Genomic DNA, 16,853 nt, shown 5'->3' with positions numbered 1-16,853 from the left:
AGATGGTATCCTCTCATCTTTCACCCATTTTAAAATATGTCCAGGTTTAAGTAATGATTAATGGCAGCGACAAATGCTAATCACCCTGCTCATGCAGCAATTTGCTCAACTATATCATACTGAAGAGCAAAGCATTTTCACACTTTTATTTGTTGTTGCTATGATAATTTCACAAAAAGTTAACAGCCGATATCTAGAACTTGAAACTGATGTCTTATTGCAAGAAACAAAATAGTGACATATTGCAATATTTAGAACAAGTTATTGGTGTCTGATAGACAAAAACACAATATTAAAACATTCCAAAACTGCAATAGGACTTAAAGCCCTAACATTTAAACACTGCAAAAAGTCTGCTTGACAGTACAACAGATCACAGGTTTGATACCTGCCCAAGCCAGCAAGATTCTGCTGCCTTAGTGTTTTCTTGGGAAAGGTATTTAGCTCCAAATTCATTGAGAAACCAAACAACCAGCCAACCAACCTGCAGTATTCATTGTATGTCAGAACATAGCCCTTGTCCTCAATGCATGCCAATGTGGTCTCATCCCAATGTCTGCAAGCAAACAGTTCATTTTCAAGATGCTGAGGCTTTCTCCCAGCCTCAGTGTGCTCTGGACGGTAGTACCATAACAAAGTCATCATCATCTCTCCTGCAACGAAATAGACCTCCTGATCATACAATCAGCTAGGGATATGAATAATCAGCTTTTCCGAGAGGATGTATTTAGGATGTTAAAAAGTGCAAGGTCAACTTAAATTTAAAAAATGGGAGTTATGCAGCCATCATGTTATAAGTCAAACTGCTTTATAACAAATCATATTATACGTGTAATGGGTTTTACCTGTAGTATAAAAATCTAAACAGGTCATCTCCTTATACTTCAAACATGCATTAATAAATTTCATTCACTGACCTCAAGTGATTTTTGTTTAAACATGCTCAAATAAAATTTCAAAAAAAAGTTTTAAAATATGTTTAAAAAACCCTGTTTCAACTGTTGTCATTGTTGACAATTTAATTAGGTCATTTATATGCATAAAAACAAGTCATCTAAAATCTATATTAACTGAGGTACAATGAAATGTACCATGACTCTTTTTAAATATTGTGGAAAGAAAAACAACCACAAATTTTGATTCCATTTGACATAATGATGTACTGTTTGTCCTATTTCATATGCAAACCACAAAAAGTATGAGGTATTTACTCTAATGCAGACATCCTTATTTTAAATTTAGATGTACAATTTGTGCAAGTTTTCAATTATGGAGGTGCCAACTTGATAGGTTTCATCTTTCAGAGATCAACAAGTACCATTTCTGAGGTACTACATTTTTTACTACATGGATACATCTAAATACACAAATTCATTCTTAACAGCATGAAAAACCAGACACTGAATTTTTTTAATATTATTTTCATTTTTCCATAAAAAAATCCTGTTCAAATTGTCAAAATCAATGCCATCCAAGTTTTCCATCAGCAGAGTATCATGACTATACTTATTCCATCGTTTTTAAAAAAACTCAAGGAAACGATTATCCCAGTTTTATTTGATTAAATGATTAAGATCTGCACTGTGCAGGTTTCCACAACAGATGTACAAACAGTACGAACCATTCAACAAAATATGTTTCTGTGATTCCCAATAATTTAAAGACAGAATGGTAAATCACAATATGGCTTTTAATTATCGTGGCACTATAGTGGTAGTTTGACAAGTATATAAGTCTGGTTTAAAGTCTTTTAGTTCAAGTTTCCTCTGAATTTTCATTACCCATTCTAGATATTTTGACATTTATATTTAAATAGGCTAAGTAAGGTCAGTGGAAACTAGGACTAACAGTCTCTGACAAACAACTATACCACATAAATCTAACAAAATCAGTCAAGATTTATAGAGCTTCGTTCTGAAATACAATTAGTCAGATCCTAACTGTGAAAACCCTCAAGGGAAGCAAATGAATCAGAGATTCAGACAATTTGTACCATGAAAACTATGTCAGACAAGAAATTACTAGCATCAGACAATTTGCATCATGAAAACCATCAGTTAGGCAGGAAATTACTAGAATCAAACTATTAAGCATCACAAAAACTATCAGTCAGAAAGGAAATTACTAGCATCAGACATTTAGCATCAAGAAAACTATCAGTCAGACAGGAAATAACTACCATCAGACGTTTAGAATCAAGAAAACTATGTCGAACAGGAAATTACTAGCATCAGAGGGCCCTGAGTGGCCAAGTGGTCTAATGCGCTCACCGTTACAGATTATTGCCATCTCACCTCAGTCTGCATGGGGTTGAGTCTCGGGTTCAGCTAATGTGGGTATGTGAGAAAGCTTGCCAGTAGCTTCTCATGAGTTGGTAGTTTTTTCTGGGGGTTTTCTGGGTTTACCATTAATACTGGCCACCATATATAGCCTATCTTGGGCTGAAAAATGGTGTTAAACCCTACAACAACAACAAGCATCATGAAAACTATCAGTCAGACAGGAAATTACTAGCATCAGATGATTTGTATCATGAAAGCTATCAGACAGGAAATGTTGTTGTTGTGGGGTTTAATGCCATTTTTCAGCACACGATAGGCTATACATGGCGGCCAGTATTAATGGTAGAGGAAGAACCCGGGAAAATCCCGGAAAGAACCACCGGCCCACGAGAAGCTACTGGCAAGCTTTCTCACATACCTACATTGGCCGAATCCGAGACTCGAACCCACACAGACAGAGGTGAGATGGCAGTGATTTGTAACAGACAGCGCTTTAGACCACTCGGCCACTCTGGTGCCCCCAGACAGGAAATAACTAGCATCAGACTTTAGCCTCATGAAAACTAAGACCGGAAGTTTACTAGCATCAGACTACAGTGTATCCCCTAGGGGTGCAAGACTGAGTCAAAAATCTCCTTGGTGTCAAAACTGGGGGGTCAAATTAAAAATGTGGGGGTCACTGAAGCACAAATGTGGGTAAAGGGAAACAATGGACTATTATCATCATGAAAACTATCAGTCAGACAGGAAATTATTAGCATTGGACTATCAGCATCATGAAAACTATCGGACAGAAAATTACTTAACTAGCATCGGACTATCAGCATCATGAAAACTATCAAACAGGAAATTACTAGCATTAGACTATTAGCAGCATGAAAGCTTTCAGTCAAACAGGAAATTACTAGCATTAGACTATTAGCAACATGAAAGCTTTCAGTCAAACAGGAAATTACTAGCATTAGACTATTAGCATCATGAAAACTATCAAACAGCGAATTACTAGCATTAGACTATTAGCATCATGAAAGCTGACAGTCAAACAGGAAATTACTAGCATTAGACTTTTAGCATCATGAAAACTGTCAGTCAGACAGGAAATTACTAGCATTAGACAGCAGACAATCACTATTTTCAAGCCCTGGTAAAGTTCTAAATAATTACTAGCAACTGTCATTGATAAATTAGAATTATAATTTATATCCACCACAAATATTCATAAAATGTATTTTAACATTAACAGTTGCTATATCTTAAGATGTCAAATAAGATATTAAATTCACAACATTTTGAATAAAAATCCTGTCTACATGCTGTAGTAACAAACTCATGCATCAGTAAAACTCCAGTTGCCTCTCTCTCAGTTTTAAACCATGCATATCCATTGTCAGTTAACACAAATTAACTCACAAATTGTCTAATCTATACTTTAAGTCACAAGGGTCATGTAGGCATTCAACGCCGACGGTTTCAGTAATGGGTGTCATTTTTTAGAATTTGATTCTGCATACCTTGAAGTGGCAAGTATTCACTTCATTTGGATTCCTATACATCCATTATCCTTTGGAAGGGCATTATTTAGACACCCCGAGAGGTGCATACAGCAAAATCAATGTTGACGTGCATAGACATTTTTGGACCAAATGGACCTAAAGGTGTGATCCAGTACAATCCAAATTGAATGTTGAGTGCTGTGATGTCACAATGAAAGCTACGCATACTGATAAATTCGTAGTACCCTCGATTGTGAAGATTCCACTTGACGCACTTTTATTTTGACCAAAGTTTAGTACATGGCCACCAGTGTAAAAGTCCACAGAGATAGATAATTTTCATCTGGACTTTCTTGATGACAGCTAAGTTGCAGAGCATTCAATAATCAGGACTGAAAAGACTTTGGTTAAAGAAAATCAGTGTTAAAATTTAAAAGAAAACTTTATATCTAATTTAAAATGAATAAATGCGCATACATGAACCATCTGACTTGTACTATAAACATCAATTTTGTTGCAATTGGTCAAGACAGCAATTTTATATTTCACAGAAAACAACATCATGAATATAAAAATGTAAAATAATATAGATAAAAATGGGGTGGACATATTGGAAGTATATATGTTTCATCAGAACAAACAAGGTATAGTTGAATGCATCAATGGAAAGTTTAAAGCACAATCTGCAAATTAGTGCCAAAAACTACGAGTTGTCAACAGCATGTGATTTTAAGAATAAATCATGTTGATCTATACCTGGGTGTTATTGTGATGCTGGAACTTTCATATAATGTAATCAGCTACAGACAAGTACTTTCTTAATTAGCTTTGTGCCGTTGTGTGAAACTACCATTATGTTCTCAACAAGTGTGAAACTACAGCTAGCTCAGCAATCAAGTAAACAATTAGGTTTTTGCAGAAATGGTCATGGGCACTGACATAACAACTGATGGATTCTTTTAATATCTGAATAGATGAAGGCATATATTTATGATCATTATATTAAAACAGAATTAAAAAATATGGAAGTAAAATATGAACTTCTCATAACAAGACTTCTTTAATATGCAGTGTTGTCAACAGTAGGCATTCTCAAATTTTCAATGATTGATATTTTCTCATATAGTGTGACCCCGCTATAGCACACCTCATTATAATACGAATTCCGATATAACATGATCGTGGTATGGCTCCCAAAATTTCACATACATACTTTTTTGTACATTAAGAAAACACTCCTTCTTAAAACTATGAAAAATGGCGTGTAAAAAGTTTGATTATGAATTCTACAATAAGTTGATTGTGATGTGGCTCCTGAAATTTCATATGTGCAACTTTCTCTTACAATTAAAAAAATATTTTTTTCCTCTTAAAAGAAACTTCAAAGAAAACATTACCTTTCAATCACCAATCATTCTGTATAAATACCAATCAAATTAAAAAAGTACAGTCTCAATCAAAGTTCTGCAATTATTTGATGTTACATTGCAATAACAAATGGGCATTTGTTTGGTTCTCCAAAGCTGGCCTTTAGCAGTGACTTCAAAAACACATGCAACCTTCATTAAAGCAGGCCGACTACAATCAGCAATAAAAACAACGCCTGTCATCAAAAGGAGTCAGGAAAATCTTGCAAAATATGTGAGATATAATTCAAATATATTGACTTTCATGAAGATTTAAAATTTTCACACAATGACTCCCATCTTGTTTACCACAGAACAAATCATACATACACATCACACTTCATTCAATAATTTCAATCAGGATATTTTTAATGCTTGGCAAATTGCAACATATTTTTTGCCAATATGACAGGAGAGAAAAAATCAGATCAATACTTGCCTCCACATTATAACTTGGTTCACAAGTTATTTGTGCATGGAAAAATGAGGGAGTGAAATAAACATGAACATGATAATAACTATGGAGGTGGTATTATCTCTAGAACTACTATTTTTTTGCTATATCTGTAATATGTCTGCCCAACTGTATGTTTTTCAAACTTGTAGTTCCATAATTAGACCCATCTGATTTTTTCTTGGTTTAAAAGAGTATTTATTATACAAGTCATCATGGAAAGTACATACAACTGAGGAAAAGATAAAGACGACGGGGCAACAAGGATAAACCTTTTTTCATCATTATCAATAATATTTACTTTTATTATGTGGTCAATGAGATTAATGATGGCATAATACTGTAAACATTTAAATGTTTTCTTCTTCTTCTGCTCCTTTGTTCTCTGCTTCCTTCATGATGAACAGATCATAAAATAAAATAAGTCAAGACTGAGGAAAATGTATGTAACCAATTTGGAGGGTCCACTGAAAATGCCTGAAAACAACCTCCAAACAACAGAAAGTAGACCTCAAGTACAAACTTTCTTTAACATAGTTTTCCACACCAATCAAGTCTTGTATACCTGTTATGCAGTACAACAGATGGTGACATTATTGAAGGAAAACATGACTGATTAAAATAAGGAAATAAAATTGTTTAAGAGTGATTTTAACTCATCACAAACATAATCATATTTGAAAACATTGGAGAAATTGGGTATAGATGAGTGATGATTGTGAACTAAAATTAAATGACAATCAAAATTTGGGTGCAGCTTATGTTAGTGAACATCACTTGCCATGGTCACACAATTTGCGCTTGAATGTTGAAACAAACAAAATCTTTATATGTAAGTTCATAATCATTAAAAACATTCATCCAAAGATGATATGTTCTGAAGTTTGTCAGATGTGACCACTCGATGGATGATGTTGCTACAGTAAGATACTCTCATCACATATCAATCGGCACACAAATAAGAATCTCTTCATTTCTGAGTGACAACAATTTTACAAAAAACAAGCTGAAACAATATATATATATATACACACACACACACACAGAGAGTACATGCAACATGTTTTACGGATTGCCCAATCTATCTAGTCGATGTGGACAGTGGGAAAGGGTATTATATGAGTAGTGGAAGTCCACTCAGCCTCATGGATTCTCCCCGCCCTCTAATGGAAATTCACTCAATCTAGCATAAGTCCATGATGGATTTATTGCTGCGGTAGTGGGTTTTATGCCACCCATTGCTGATTCTATTGTATTCGCTCTAAGAGTTAACACACTAAACAGACGGGAGAAACCGCTGACCCCGTAAACCTGAACTTGGCAGGGATCAATAATGTGCCTTATCCAATACAAACTATACAGTGGTGAAATTAATCAAAGGCCTGGAAAGTGATACATAAAGAATGTATGTAACACAAAACATAGTTTTAAATTTCTTTGATATCCATTCCTGACCATAACTACTGGTATACTTACTGACTATGGCCAGTCAGAAAGGTACTGAGCTTCAATGTTGTATTTTAGCACTATCAGTATCTTTTTTTTAAATGGTCAAACTAATAATGCAATTATATCTCCTACTGAAAACATTACATGTACACTAGACAAATGACTAAACCAGCAATGAAAAGTATATTTGTTAAGCTGCTGGTTATAGTATGCAGCATTACATGCTTCACAGAGTCTGCGTAAAAAACAGTAGCTCTACAGTAACAGCAAATACGTGTTTAGTTCCATTGAAAATTCATCACAAGACATGCATACTTGGATCACAAGTTCTTATCAGGCTGAACTAATAGAGGTCATAATTTGGTTAGTGCTGTGTATCTTTCATTGTGTGGGAACATGTTAAGCAAACAAGTTAAAAGTAACTGGAAAAGAAAAAATATCACAGCATTTCTCTTTTTAATGTCAATAATGGAATAAAACCCAATAATACTTGCATGTGGTTTCTTTTTCCTCTTATTTTTTAAAAAGCACAGCATCTCTCTCTTTCATTAAAATTACAATAATTAAACTATATTTTGCGAAGCAATAAAAAAGTCTCAGCTCGGAATTTTGTTGTTCGTCTCTCACAAAACATGTACTAATGCATTTTGGTGGGTGAATTTTTAAATATTAAACGGCACTGTGTACTTGCGGCTCAGCCAATAGGTAAGTTTCACATGAAGTTCACTATTACATCAACATATTGCTGCAACTTTGTAAACGGGGCCATAAAAGTGAATCCATCCACTATGAACCTCAATGTGGACAATCCATGATGACCATTATATCTGGCATGTGATGGAAACTGCATGAAAGTAATAAGGATCATCAAGGGTAGCTAGATTTTTTTCCCTAAAATGGGACTAGTTTACCATGCCTAACCACTTGCTAAATACAGATTCAATTGTTATTCTGCCATACAAGTGAATGCTTTATCTGCACATACCATTATCCAATTCTTCCCAGAAATTGCTGATTTTGGCAACATATGGGATGTCTTTTGGCCTGGGTCCTGAGCAGACTAAAACACAGTCTCGTACCTGTATAATATCATCTTTATCATGTTTAATTGCTGGGTAACACTTTCTTGTTACTGTTTGACCGTCAGGCTAAAAAATATAAAAAACAGAGAGAAGAAATAAATGAATAATAACATATTCATGTAATAATTATACAGTGTGACCCTGCATGATCCGTTAACACGAATTAGGATATAACATAGTTGTGGTGTGGCCCCCGAAATTTTATATCATGTATTTTTCTTGTCATGAAAAAAATTTCTTTCTTAAAAGTATGAACAAAATGTAAAAAGCTTATTATCATTTCGGGGAAGATATTGCACATGAATATTACAAGACGATCCTGGCGTGGTTCCTGAAATTTTGTATGTATTTTTCTCATACATGAAACAATATTTTTTTCTACTTAAAGGTACGAAAAATAATGTGTAAAAGGTTTAATCTGGGATCGCGTAGGGTTTCGCCAATGTCACAAACTACAGTTTTATTTTCCTTACTGGCAGCAAAATATACCATCTGGCGATTTTTTGTTATTGACAACATTGCTGGCTGTTTAAACTTGTATATAACCATTGGTTTGGAGTGGAGAAATTTAGAGGCCCCATGAAAGGAAGCCACAAACTTGATAAAAAATGCACTGAAATTTATCTCATTACATAAACATTTTCTTTGTCCATACTGACAAATCAATATTAACAGTGCATCGTTATATCATAATTCTCTTATGCCGACATCGAGCATGAGTAATCTACGTTGTGAGATATCAGCCTTTTTATTGGTAACATTAATGGTAGCGGAGATCAACCGGATGTGGCATTATCTCGTAATCTATCGCCACTCGCTAGTAATTAATATATTTACATAGACTGACATTTGTATGTCGATGTTAAGTAAAATTCCTCTTCTTTTCACTCGGAATTAAATCCATCACAACATTCACATTTTCTGTACTAATCCGTGTCATCATACCAGAACACCTGTGTCTCTATTGTCCGTTGACCCTTTGTTAAATTTCTGACTGAAGGCAGCATCACTCGGCTACCACAATAGGCAGGGAGGAACAGTACCTACAATCAACCAAACATTGGCCAATTCTGTTTTTAAAATATTACCCAGATAAAATAGTTTGCTGAAATTTCAAAGAAAATAGATTACCTTTGAAGCACCAACTGTTATGAAAACGTCCTAAAGAAATGGGAAAAAAATCAGTCTCAATTATACAATACAATTATTTGATGTTGCCGCCACAATAAGAAATGAGCATTTGTTTGGTTCTCCAAAGCTGTCCTTTAGCTGTAACTTCAGTAACGCATGCAATTCTCATCAAAGAAAGCAGACTACAATCTTTAACAAAAACAAAGGACTTTTCTTCAAAGGAAGTCAGTACCAAACTTAAATAAAAGCAATAGAATCTGATGGATTTTGTCATCTTCCAATGTAACTGGAACATGTTTACTGTGCTGTGAAAGTTCCCTTTTTGCAGGGAAAAAGTTTATGCTTACGAATGCTACCAATGGCGTCTTAAAATGCAGACTAACTTTTACCGACTTGGGACACACTGTAAAGTAAATGTGCTTCATCATTTGTTACATGATTTTGCTATGTTTATCCACTAAATTCAGACCTATATGACCTGTGACAAAATTATTGAATATTTTAAATGTGTGTGTGCATATTTTCGATGGAATTATTTGTATTGTGGATTTAATGCATGTGATGAGATTCGCAGGGGAGGACACAGAGTTGATACTCTATACATGGTATACATTTGACGTGTATATATAAACAGTATACACATATATTCCAATGCGTGGTTCTCTAAATAAAGTAAAATAATATATATGCCTTCTGTTTTCACCACAGGTGTATTTCCCATTTAATATGCATCGATTTAAGGTAACTGTGCCAATGAAGCACATTTTACCGCCTGCATTTATTTCCTATCCCCCCCCCCCCCCGGCAAATTTTTTGGGGTACATGCATCATTTTCTTCAGCTAACTGACTTGGTTGCTTATAACATGGTTCAGTCTTTAACACGGTCAGGTTCTATGGCTCCCAACTACCATGTTATAGTATGGTCAAACTGTATATATATTAATAATTTCCATAACAAGATTTTTACCAGCAGTGCATGTTCACAAGTTCTGGCAAGTATACTGAGTATTATCTATAGTAATAACTAGAGATACATGTAGAACAAAACTGATCTCTACATGTACAAAATGGTCCAAAAATTAGATGATTTAACGGCATAGTTGTCATGTAACAGCAAAATATTTCTTGAATTCCGTTGTAGTTCCACGTTCCAACTCATTAGTCATTTCTTAAAAATTTCTGAAACCATCCATGCATTTTTGGTTGCAAGGTACACAACTGGTGAACTGTCTACAACCCTCACGATTTTGGCGTGAATTTCATGACATTTTCAGCGATTCATGAATTCATGCCACATGCAAAAAAAATCACGAATTCCCCAATTCTCAATTATTTTAAATCTTTAATAAAATAACCAATTTCCTGTTAAGCGCTAGTTGTGATATCGGCAGTTGCCTAAACAGTCCGGTACTGCTGGTCGCGATATTAGTGGAACTATAGCTGATTGGTACAGTTGTCCCGATAGCAAGCATTTTAGCGTATCTTAATCGATATGTATAAGAGTAGTTTTGCAAATGCTTTTGAGAGAAGCTGGGGCCAAACCGGATTTTTGCACTGCGCATGCGCCACAAACACTGATTTGAATTACCATTTGGCACTGTATCTTGAAAATGTCTTCACCAACAAGGAAAAAGAACTGTATTGCACAAAAAGGGAAGTTTAGTTTGGAATATACCAAAAATTGGCCATGCATTCAGCCATCAAACACCGATATACATCATGCTTTTTGCATGCAATATGCCACAAATTTTAGCATTGGGCATCATGGCAGAGATGATTTGAGGAAGCACACTGGTAGCAAAAAGCACACAGAGGTTGGGAAAATTAAGAACTTGCAGCAGGTTTCCTCTCTAGAATATTTTAAGCTGTTGACAGAAGACCTGCAAGCTACCCACGCTGAAGCATTGTTTGAGTGTTTTCCTGTTGAACACAATCTACCTTTATCAGCTGGAGACCATGCTAAACATTTGTTCCGACAAATATTCCCGGACTTGAAGACATCTTCACAAATTAATGTCCAAATTCACTAATTTTTATCCCTATTTTCACTAATTGCAAGCCTGGAGGGTTGGCAGCTATGGTTCCTGACATGTTTGAACAGCATAACATAACAGAGTTATGTGATCCATTGCTTTCTTTGATCTTCACAGTACTACATGTTTGTAGGTCAGGGAACCATCTGGTGTGGCAAGATAAAAGAGGCCTGTTTCATCAACATTGTAGATGTCATCTACACAAAATTTCTGAAGCAAGTCAGGCAGTTTTGTTAACTTCCATTGTTCAGCACTTTAAAGGTACAGTTGTTGTTGTTGTTGTAGGGTTTAACACCATTTTTAAGCACACGATAGGCTATACATGGCGGCCAGTATTAATGGTGGAGGAAGAACCTGGGAAATCCCTGGAAAGAACCACCAACTCTCGAGAAGCTACTGGCAAGCTTTCTCACATACACACATTGGCCGAATCCGAGACTAGAACCTATGCAGACAGGTGAGATGGCAGTGATCCGTAACAGAGCGCGCTTTAGACCACTCGGATAGGCATACAAAGTTGAATTCCTGAGCTAAACAGCAGTACCAAATTTATTAAGCTACGCAAAATCTAGCTTGAAGTATCAGCTTTGATTCTTAAGTAGTTCACGAGAAAGGAGAGAAGTGTCCTCCCTTGTATTATTACATAGTGCAGGAGACAGGTAATAATTTTTGTCTGTAAAAATGGACAACTATTGACACTTATTCATTTTCTACATATTACAAACAGAAGGGGGCAAAGTCTTGTGGTTTGAAATGTGCCCCAATGTCCCAACCATACCAAATCCATGCTAATTATTTTATCTGTTTAGCATATTCAGCCACTGATAACATGTTTCAGCGTAAGACATTCCAGATTTGTTCCACATGCAGTATGATATCAGTACTGTTCATTTAATAACCACATTGTGCGAAATTTATCTCTTGTATTTGAGGGCTACAATTCCAGTGCACCATGGAAAGAAATATGCCATATTAATTCTGAATGAAGGTTATTGTTTGTTCAAGTCCAGTGTGAAACAATAACCACCAATCTGAAAAGTGGTGTATTCACTGCATAACACTGGAAGCACTGGCATCCAGACTAGGTCATTTAGACTCAGTGTGACAGAGAAACTTTGTGAAAGCAGCTATTAAATGATCTGTAAATGAGGAACAAGTGTGTAATACATCCTTTTACACTGATATTTGTAATTGGTGACTAAATGGGCTGACAGGTTCTAAAAAGGTTAGCACAGAATCTGCAGCAGGCCAGATTCCAATGCACATGCATTAGAGCCACCTTGTTAATTTGTAGAGATGGAAAGGCTTTTGTCAACAGCCTCCTTTTTCACTTGCAGAAACGAGTCTGTGCCACAACAGTTGTTTTGCATCTGCAGGAAGTACAATGTGAAGGATTTGTTTATTAATCATCTCCACTCACACACGGACTTTTTCTAATATATCAACACACATCAGAGGGCACCATCTACCAATGACAGTCCTTCTATGGATGCATAGTCCATCGAGTTCATACATGTATGTGCATTGGTAATGTTATTATATTATGTGTCATAAATTTTATTGTTATGTGACACATGTGGATTACAAAGTACAATAGAATAAAAAAACAAGTAAACATTGATTCAGGTAATATACCTTTATACATACCATGCCTTCCTCATCAAACAAAGTCATTTCAATCTGCATACTTGGAGCAGTTACTGTTGATTTGCTCCAGTGACCACTGAAGGTAAGGTGAAACCACTACTTGGCTAAGAAACACATGACCCCTGTCCACTGAAGCCAGGTGACAATAACGAATTATATAGGACATTTGCCAAGGAGAGAGTGATGAAGAAGTACCATTTTACAAATACTTTAACAGTCATACCACTGATATCAGTACCAGAAATCTAGTTCCAAGGTCTCACCATTTATAGCAGAAACAATAAATGAGAAGAAAAAAATCTTGGTAAAAACTCACTTTTTTCATAGTTCTTATCTCTGGCTCACCATACCACTTCCATCCATGTGCTGGTACCTTTTTCTTGGCCTTCACTTTCTTTTCCATATCCTCGTTTCCTTTGCTCTTCCTTCTTTCATTGTTTTCTTTGACTGTTTCTTTCTCTTTCCCTGAGTTTCCATAATTTTGAAAATTTTCAGAGTTTTGAGATTCTGAATTCTTCTTTTCATTTTCTTCTTTACTGTGTTCAGTTTTCTGAGATTTCAAAATTTTCAATTTGCCTTTAGATTTCTTTAATTTCGGTTTTACTATCTCCATTGAGTCCTTCAACTTTTTAGATTTAATAATTTTTTGTGCATCCGTAATCTTATTTTTAGATGTGAGCGCTTTGATTTTGTTCAGATCTTTAGGTTTCACTGTTTTAAATGCCTTTTTGAGATCGCACGATGTGGATTTCATAGAAGAAATAACACTAAGTTTGCTGTCATCTGATTGGTTGTCCACCACATCAACGTATTCTGATTGATCAGATTTGACAATGTTTTGTATTCCTGGTTCTGCATGCGAGAGCTGCAGAGGTAAAGGGTGGTGCAAAACTATGGGGTCATGTATTATGGGTGTTCCTGAGCTGGAGTAGTACCCACCAGCAGTACAGCAAGTGGGACAACCTATAAAAAATAAAATTAAAAAAAATTAATAATTTTTTTTTAAATCATGTGTAAGCAAAGGATTCAAGTCAAACAAAATAAATAGCCCTAACATCAAAGCAGAGAAGAATACTACACTAAATGAAATTTAAAGAAGAAAATCAATGTGATGCATTCTTACTTGCTTTTTCAATGCATGATCCAACAAGAGCCCCAAGTGGATCAGAGGTTACTCAACTGGCTCACCTCTGCCTAAAGACTATACGTAAGAAAAGTTGGTGAAAAAATCTAAGGCAGTATGGTAAATTTTGTATAATTTTTTTAAAACTTCTTTTTTACCACTCCATCACTTAGTGGTTGTAGCGTCTCCCTTGGACATAGGAGGTTGCAGGTTTGAACCCTGGCCAAGTGATACCAAAAACTTATAAAATGGTACTAATGGTTGCCTCGGTAGGTGCTCAGCATCAAGGTCAGTGTTAGGACTAGTCAGCCTGGTGTCACGATACTGCGACTAGGTGGGACATTATGCTACATGTCTGCAGCATAAATGCCCCAGTGCTAGACATCACTGTAAGCTGCCAAACTGCAGGCATCGTAGCAATACAACCAAAATGTTGTTAATGCTACATTAAAAATCCAAACCACACACACTCACATACACTTCAAAAGCTTTTCATAGAATATGTTATGTTGCAAGTGTTCTCTACATCTGGTACATTCTTTTATATCTGATGGCACTCCAACATCACTTTCAAAATACATGTATTAAAATGACTCAGTACTAGTATGTTTTCTGTCAAATCTGATCCAATTGGTTTTTGAGAAGTCATATAAAGTGTTTTTCTTTATTATTCTGTACAAAGACACAAGGAAACAGGTTACAGATTGGCAGGAAGTGTTGCTTGTAATTTCATTTTTGCAAACATCACAGCATCCAGTTAACTAAAGATGCCAGTGGGTACTTGGGTATAAGGATACCCACCCATTATTAATAACCCAGGTACCCGTAAAAAAAAGTATTCCAAGTTGAGATTGAGAACCAGAACAACAATTATGGTTTGAGGCTCATGTCATGTGCACATTTATTCATCATCACAGGGGCTCATGGCTGCTTACAATTTACTTGTCATAATGTACTATATAATAATACAAGGAAGGACACTTCTCTCCTTTCTTGCATGACCTAATTTTGAATCAACGCTGACATTTAAATCAGGACAGTCCTAACTTTCTACCTGTCCATGGTTTGTGCGCAATTTTTCTTAGACTTAAACGCGTTTGTTTTGAGATCATGATGACATTCATTATGTCATTACCTTTCATTGACAGTGACAGAATGTACTTTCCAAGAAATATTCAACAAAATATAATTTAAATACGTACTACAATTCAAATTAAAGAAAAATCAATATAAATGTCCAGTTTAATTGATGCCAATTTTGCCTAAAGTTTGTGGGCCTGGAGTGAGTATTAGCTGTTCAAATGTTTGTTTACTGGACTATTTTTTTTCAAAGTGGAAAAAACCCGACATATTTTTGTCACAGAAGGCAGCACAAAAACTAAGTTCACTTTTTATACCATGTTAGCAAAAAATGAATGAATTCGACAACTATACAGAAAGAAATTTTTCACTGAAATATTTAATTATAAGGAAAATATGTTATTTAATAACACTGAAAAAATCTAATACAAACTGACGTGTGTAAATATGATAATTTTTGCATTAATTTTACTTGAAAAAGATCAAAGAAAACAGACAGAATTCTTGAATGTGAAACCTCTTGTCATGGATTCATCTTATTTTGATACTACATATGTAGCGAACCAGTCAAAACTAAAAATAGATGGCATCAGATATAATAAAAGTACGGGCTGTATTGATGTGACTGTTGGATGCTATATGACTGAAAAATGTTAGAAGAGAGAGATTTTGTTAAACTTTAAAACATGTTGCACTGGACCATCGTAATGGCTGAACCATGGCAGGCTGAGGATACCACAACAGTCATATTTGTGGACTTACAACTATTTGCAAAAGTTACTGCAGACATGTAGACTAGTTAAAGTGAGTGTTATGCATAAATAATTTATCCATTTCTTTTGTGTCTATACTCTTGTACTAATCTGCACGGATTTAGCCAATTTGTGACAACAAATTTAACTGCCGATCCAGATAAGAAGCAAAAATAAATTTATGTTAACACAATAACCCCTAGCGTCAAGTTAATGTGGCAGGAGATAGTAGCCTACTGCCGAGCTCTGTAGCATCATGGTCATGCATGATACACCAAAGTGGGTGGTATTATAGAAAGGTAGACAGATGTAGCTCTACAATGATACCAAATAATCTGGAATTTCTAGCTGCACTACAAAATACAGAGGGAAAAACCTCAATTTTTGGAATAATTTTTTTTCTACCCAAAATTGGCCCATGGTCGGAATCCAATTTTGTGTCTGGATTTTAGACGTTTTGGTCTCAAATCTAAGGCAAACTGGTATGAACTGCAAACAGACAGATGAACCGTTGCAAAAAATAGGATAAGATGGGCATTTGGAATAAAGAGTGGTCTCGATACAAAAATAGTGGTTCAATTTAGCAAAAAAATCTCCAACTTTTAACCTTCTTCTCATGCACGAGCCAAATAGCCAATGTAAAACGATGTTTCCAACACAACTAGGCAGTATGTTATTGAAAGATCACCTGGGATTTGGTGTTTTCGGGTTCATTCAGAAATAGCTTTCAAAATCTGTTTCCTACTCGAATGTCATGCGAGAAACGACAAAAACATACAGGGGTTAATGTGTTAAATAAAATAAATATGTACATTTTTTATAGTTTTCTGTAATTATGGTATGTAGTATATAGTTTGCTCTTTTTATGCTCAAATTACTCTTTTTGCCAGTTATTTTAGAAATAATATACACTTATACCT

General features: G+C 35.3%; 1 protein-coding gene across 2 annotated transcripts in view; it reads right to left on the bottom strand.

Annotated features, from left to right (window-relative positions):
• LOC149805503 (uncharacterized) overlaps positions 1-16,853 on the bottom strand; it is a 41,394-nt gene that overhangs the window by 11,522 nt on the left and 13,019 nt on the right. For both annotated transcript variants that reach the window (XM_089950101.1, XM_089950102.1), the window contains exons 3-5: positions 13,295-13,941; positions 8,070-8,232; positions 485-653 (exon numbers count right to left, since the gene is read on the bottom strand). In XM_089950101.1, the coding sequence (XP_089806227.1) occupies positions 485-653; positions 8,070-8,232; positions 13,295-13,941 (979 nt within the window). The remainder of the gene's footprint in view (positions 1-484; positions 654-8,069; positions 8,233-13,294; positions 13,942-16,853) is intronic.

Source organism: Sinohyriopsis cumingii, chromosome 2 (genome assembly GCF_028554795.1).
Source record: "Sinohyriopsis cumingii isolate HCF-2022 chromosome 2, ASM2855479v2, whole genome shotgun sequence".
Classification (NCBI taxonomy): domain Eukaryota; kingdom Metazoa; phylum Mollusca; class Bivalvia; order Unionida; family Unionidae; genus Sinohyriopsis; species Sinohyriopsis cumingii.
The sequence above is the reverse complement of the archived record's forward strand: the minus strand, read 5'-3'. Positions and strand labels throughout refer to the sequence as shown.